The sequence below is a fragment of the Cyphomyrmex costatus genome, unplaced genomic scaffold (genome assembly GCF_001594065.2).
Source record: "Cyphomyrmex costatus isolate MS0001 unplaced genomic scaffold, Ccosl1.0 scaffold123, whole genome shotgun sequence".
Lineage (NCBI taxonomy): Eukaryota > Metazoa > Arthropoda > Insecta > Hymenoptera > Formicidae > Cyphomyrmex > Cyphomyrmex costatus.
Window position 1 is genome coordinate 3,611,235 of NW_017275207.1, and position 7,080 is coordinate 3,618,314.

The 7,080-nt window shown below is 30.3% G+C and overlaps 1 protein-coding gene across 1 annotated transcript in view; it reads right to left on the reverse strand.

Moving 5' to 3' along the window:
• LOC108780680 (uncharacterized) overlaps positions 1 to 3,857 on the reverse strand; it is a 40,718-nt gene extending 36,861 nt beyond the window's left edge. Inside the window, exon 1 of the mRNA XM_018548485.1 lies at positions 3,773 to 3,857. Coding sequence (XP_018403987.1) covers positions 3,773 to 3,857 — 85 coding nt within the window. The remainder of the gene's footprint in view (positions 1 to 3,772) is intronic.
• Between the last annotated feature and the right edge of the window lie 3,223 nt (positions 3,858 to 7,080).

Genomic DNA, 7,080 nt, shown 5'->3' on the forward strand with positions numbered 1-7,080 from the left:
TACACTTAAATACATACTCGTAATTATGATAATATGAAATTTTTCTAAATAAATTTTGTAAAAAAATGAAAATATATTTTACATTTATATAATTCTTTTATATTCAAAGTATATAATTAATATCTTGTGATGTAATCGGTTTATTCATTTACAGAAACGAGAGAGAGAGATTTACAGAAATTTCTTAATAAATATATTCGTAACAATAACAATAACTATTACGCTATTATTTATTGTACAATGAAACCATATTGTCACGAGTATAACGTGGATTCATTGATGTACTCATACAAGTCGTACGATGTCTGACAATCGTCGCAATCCTATTTACGCAAGTGGATATTGCTCTCACAACAGTAATAGTCGCTATGAATATAGAGCGATCATCTTCATCACTGCTATATCTGCCCGTGCTGAATACGAAGAGGATTATAAGATTGCTATCTGCCGCGACTTTTTTTGTCAAATAGTGTGTTCTATCTTTCTCTATATCTTCCATTCTATCATTACTCAGAACGGCTACAGGCTTTTACATATATAGTTCTTCAGGCATTTGTTCTTCAATTTTCTCTACTTCGTCACAAGACGCCACACTAGTTCAGCCTTATCTCTTTCATCTTCGTAACTCTTGCGGAAAATTGAAGATCACCAAATCACCACAGAAAGAAGAAAAGCGTGTCATGTACTCTTCAATCTTATATTATGTCTTCCAACGCTAGTATATATTGTATTTTAAATATAAATTAATGCTGTCTGTACTATTATTAAAAATCTTTCAAAATTGTCTAACTTATCATACGGTAGTTTATAAATCAATAACTGTTAATTTACAAAGATAAAAAATATGATCAATATGAATGAATATATTAAATCAATGAGTAAATATGTAAATATAAATATATTAATAAATATATATATTTAAATATTTTTAAATTAAAATATTAATTATGTGTATAAGTATCTCATATGCGTCAATTTTAAAAAAGCCACGCATTTCGAATGTGAGTCCAATCAATAAAATCAATAGTAACATTAATAGTCAATATAAAAAAATATCTTTTTTAGAGCCATAACTACATATATCTTTACGTTGACAATCTATCGCTGTATACAAGTTCGTGAAAATTTCCGAAATCACCGATCTCGCCGACTGTCCGGAAAATGCGCAAACATCAGCAAGCCGATATATACCGCGATATTTGGCGTTGGCGATCTTGTTTAGACGAATCGATATTGCTGGCCACGCCGATAGCACAGGTTGTAATAGCAACAGCAACGGCAACAGCAACGACAACATGACATTCGTTCGTCGTTCGTCGTTCGGAAGCAATTTAGCGCGCGCTTTGCGTCGCGAGTGATCGATCGATCGTGTCGAGCAACGCCGTGTAATTTTGGCTACCGACGACGTTCGTAATGATTTATAAAACGGCAGACATGTATACACAGATTTCAGTGGAAAATTCGAAGATCGCTAGATTCTCTCGTGCAATTTTTGCTTGCAGACGAATCAATCTATCACAATTTATTTACTTCGTGCTTTTATATACTCAAGCTGTGTTCTTAAGAAAATATATTTGAAAAACGATTTATAGAACGGTGGAAGCACGATGATTTCTGTGAGAATTCAAGGAATCTTCTGAACAATTCTTTCTTATAGAAAATTCACTTTATCATCATTTATTTACTCCATATTTCATAACAACGTAGTAAAAAGAAAATATTTTTGAAGCTTATATTTTTAAAACCAATATAGAATTTAAGTTGTTATTCCAGCACATTCCAATTCTGTTTGATTAATTTCCGATGGTGTTATCAAAGTTGGCATATTAATCTTTGCTTTGTCGGGATTGCACGTATTACTATTCGTGGTAGTCCGATCTCTGTGAACATGCTCCGAATAACACGTTCTGTGATAACAGATAAGACGCTCGCTCGTCTCGGGTTTTGCTGCCAATCCGTCTGGGAAAGCTTTTTCTTCAATCTCTCGCGCCCCGAATACAAGCAATTGTGCGAATGATTGATCGCCATCGTACGGTACACCGGCGGCCAAAGCTTAAAAGCGCTATTGCTTTAGGAGTGGAAGTGATTCGCGCGAAATTTCGGCGATTAGCCTGGCGCGAAACACAGCCCACGCCATAAAATGAAAATACACTTCGCGTTTGTTCTTTGTGATTGATAGCCTTCGAACGGGCCTGTGTAACCGATGCATAAGTAACGTATCATTTTTCATTCGCTGGGTCTGCAAATTTCGTATCTAATTCCCTTTTCTATCTTCGAACCGAGCGCGTTTTCAGGCCGCTACGATCGAGCGAACGTGCCGAAGTAACGTGGCGCACCTATCTCTGCGCTCTGCAATTTGTCAGCAAGGATTTACGCTTGTCACGTGTGATAGACAAATTCGCGAAACGTGCGAAGAAGGAAATTCCGTAGATTATTCCTATGGGCGCGACAGATGCAGTCCCAGATGGACGTCGGCCTTTGAAGGGTTGAATTACAATAAAAGTAAGTCTGCAGGGCAGAAATCTGGATTTGAAAATAAAAGATATTTTTACGAGCAGTAATATTTTACCAGCAGAAAATAATGTTTAACTTGTTATAACAATTTTGATTTTCAATATAAAATTTAAGATGTTAAAGAAAAATGGAATAAATACATTAATTATTTCTTTATCACTATATTTATTCCTGACGTCACTTACATTACGTAGTTTCAAATGTATGTGTTACATATGTACATAATTTACGTTAATTATATTATCTTCCATATTATATAGATACTTTTGTTCTGATGGCTTATAGTTTCTAGCAAATATATTAATATAATTAAATTATATTAATTTTTTATATTGTGACACAAATTAATACTATAAGTCAATTTTACAAAAGGTAAGAGGTTTTTCTATTTTTTTTCTTCGACTATAATAAGAAAGAAGTAAAGAACATATTTTAATCTTACTTGTTTATGACTGTTTTGTATTAAAATAATATTTACTTAAACCGATTGATGCTTATATTGTTTGTTCCTTTCTCAAAAAAGAACATATCACTTAAAATTGAAGTTATTATGATTCATAAAAATGATAATGGCTTTAGCTGTAAAAATGCTGGCAACATTAAGCGCAATCTCGTTATCCGGTACTTTCAGGTTTCGTAGGGTGCGCGGAACTGCGTGAAAGAGCATTCGCGTACCAAATGGTGATTGCTAGGAAGCGCAAGAAAGTAAATTCCGGTGGGGTTATCTTCGTATAAAGACTGTATAGAACAACTGGCACGGTAGCTACAAAAGAATTTCGCCATCTTTATTTCGCCAAGCACGGTCGTTTTCCGCTGTTACTCGACGCTTACGGCACAGTTGGACATTCAGGTTAATTAAAAATTCTCGCATCCCCCGATAAACTGAGACAAACGAATTGTCCGTTTGTTTGCAATAATATTTTGCCACGAGTCAACCAAAAGTGTATCATTGTCGCAAGCAGCGGGTGAAGAGGTTAAATTTATAGTGCGAAAACTTTGATATTAATTTAGTGAAATCATTTAATTCTTAATTAATTTTTATTTATGTCTGTTTCATTGATAATAAATAAAATCATTTTAGACGAATATAAAAGTAATTTTAGAAAAATATAGTTAACAAATTAAATTAAGTTACAATAATATTTTTATTGTACTGTATTAGATTGTATTAGTATATTATTTAAGTTTTAGCAGGCGTTTCATAAACTTATATTAAAATTAAAAACGTCAAGCAAAAACTGTACAATGAATCGCTTACCTGACGCTGTGACAGTAATCATGACAGAGACAATGGCGATGACGCCGAGCACCGAAGCGGTCGGCTGCATTCTCCAACCGGTCATCTCGAGGATTCACGCAATCTCAACCCTCAGGAACCTGCTCCATCTCGTTCATCTTTCCACTACGCAAACAAAAGAAATCCTTATATTAATGATAAAAACTAATTAAGTAATAAGATATAAATTAATTCTCAGAATTACGTATTCGATAAGAAATATATAAAGGCAAAAAGTTTATTTTAATATAATTCTTGTAATGTATGTGATCACAAATAGAGTACATTTTTCTTCTGATTCTGAAGAGTAAAAATACAATATTTAAAAACTTTTGTAAAATATATATAAATATATTCTTAATATATCTTTATGTATTTGCATTGTTTCTTAAAAAAAAAAAACATTTTCCTTCAAAATAGTGTTCCTAAATTTGCATCATCTCGCTAAAAATAGATATTTCCGATTAACTCAAATATAACACAATGAAAACTTATTTTTTGCAATAAAATTATCTTTGCAAGATCAAGTACCGAAATCATTAAAGAACACAAAATTCATTTTGTTTGAAAGTCATAAAATGAAAGTGTTCGTTATAAGATTGAATTTCTCATTAAGTGTTGCTAAAAAAGTAGTAAAGGTAGATATCGTAACTTCTACTGCTTAAGTTTTAATCGCCGATTGTAATGAGTACTGTAACAATAGTTACACTACTGTTAATTACAGTACTGACCTTCCATGTCGTTATATATTATTGTAAAAATGCAATATTACATTTTCTTTTATTACAAACTATGAAATAAAAAAAACGAGAAAATGTGAAATAAAATAATAATGATCTTTTTGTGTATAATAAACAAATTATTAGAAATATGTTTTTAACATGAGCTCTTATGTAATTATTTGGACACTATAACATTTTGAGTTTTTCAATAAAATGATAAAAATTAATACATAAAATTAACCTCTCTAAAATGGACTTTGGTGGCTCGGGATAAGAGACTTGTAGTGTCTCTTAGTTTTTGAACATGGCCGGAGACACTACCGCGTCTCCTGATAAATAATATATATTATAATAATAAGCTATACTTTATATTAAGTTCTCGAGTAATAAGAAATTAAAATGCCATGTAGTATCTACTATTTTGTTTATTTTCTGGTGATTCACTTTCCCTCTTTCTCTCATTCAATATTACATAATTTTATAAAATTTTGTTTCAATTAGAAAATAAATATTGCACATCAATGCTGTTGATCTCAGTTTCGAAAAAATAACAATACGATTCAAAAAAACAATTTTTTAAATAATATTTTCAAAGATTCTAATATAATATTTTAATATAATAGCATTTTCCACAACATCGAAGTAATATAGAATTAAACCAATTCATAAGAATTCTCTTCTACAAACTAATTTCCAGAAATGCTGTCTAAAAACTGTCTACAATTTCATTATATTAATGGATGACTGGATAAACTTAGATTACGTAAAGTGGATTTATCACAACATACATGTGACAGAAAGTACAACGCGTAAAAATGATGTTGATAATCAATTAATTTTATCTTTCCTAAGGAACCTAATTATCGACATATCTTTTTCTCTTTTTATTCGTGATATATTGAGTTATATAGCCATAGGCCTATATTTTATGTATCGTACAAGACTTTTCAAACCTTATTGATTGTTTTTTTCTAAAGCATAGGAATAATTTTTGAAAAATTGATATATACGAGTATATATATTATGCTATTAATATATAAAAAAAATGAAAAGATTAAGTCGTACAAGAATATCGACCGGTATGCGCAACGCATATTTCGTTTACGCAGATAAGGCAATTATTAAAGAGCTGCTCGTGATTAAGCTCGCTTCTCTAGAAATATTATCCTCGACCTCAACCATGTTCCCTAATTTGCATCCGTCATCTCTAACAAACACGATTTGCTCATCTTTCAGACGTTGACAAATAAATGAAGTTTTTGATATAGATACAGCCATCAGTATACGTCATATTTTATACACGATCAATCGAAAATAAAAAATGTCGAATAGCATTTTTATAATGATTTAAGGAAAAAGATTAAGAAAAAAATGCAAAATAATTTAACTTAATGATAAATCTGGAAAATAAGAAAGAGTTGTATTACAATTAATTACTTATATATAAACAATTAAATAATTATAATTTTATAACTATTTATCAAAAGATAAATTAGATCTAAATTGTAATCACGTAGACAAAAAAGTAAATTCTTTAATTAAACACATAATAATAGATTAATTGTTTATATCAAAAGATTGTTCTCTTATGAACAAAAGCATATATCAGTTTTACAATCATATTATTTTTTACGGATGTGTATATATATATGTATATATATATATATATAATACATTCATAAAATATTATTTAGCACGTTTAAACCATTTTATTTGACTTTCCGCAAAATAATTTATCTGGCTTTCCGCGAGTAACTGCTTAATAGCTGTCCGTCAGTTTTGTGCTGTCGATATATCGACACAAAATTCACCATGTTATTACACAGTTTCCGTTAATCGTTAACGGAGAGACGTCATTTATTTTTCGCAAATAAAAATGGGACGGTTTTAAAACCCATTGATCATGACATGTAGTTGTACTCAAATTGTCAATAAAACAGAATATTTTTACATGTTGTATATAAGTTGTAATTTATTTACATACATACACACGCGCACACAGTATAAAATTTTTAAGTATATATTTAAATTTCATGTTAACTATAAACATTTGTATGTATACCTACAGTTCAACTCTAATAATATTACATTGTTTTAACTTTAAATAATTTAAATTCTAATTCTAATGTTAAATAAATAACAACATAATTTTATATTATGTACATAGTTATGAATCATAATATTGAAATTTTCACTGTATTTATTATTTCAGTTATTGCAAATAATTAGAAGATTAGAAATATACTATATATACAGAATAATTTAAACTATGTTATTAAAAGTTTTTGACACATGAACGACACATAAATTGCGGTCGTTTGAAACTAGAAAAGCCGTAATATAACTTGGCTACGAGCTAGCAAATACCACATTGAAACTTCCTCTCAGAATTCATTTCTTTCTTGTGACGCTATTGGAGTAGTTGCGCGTGAAAAGTTCTCGGTAGATAATCGCAATTAAGCTACAAAACATGACTATATTCTCGCTAGAGACTCATATAATTATTAACATAACTTCGTTTATATTCGCCAATAAATCAAACATTGAAATTACCAGTCGAAATGTTCG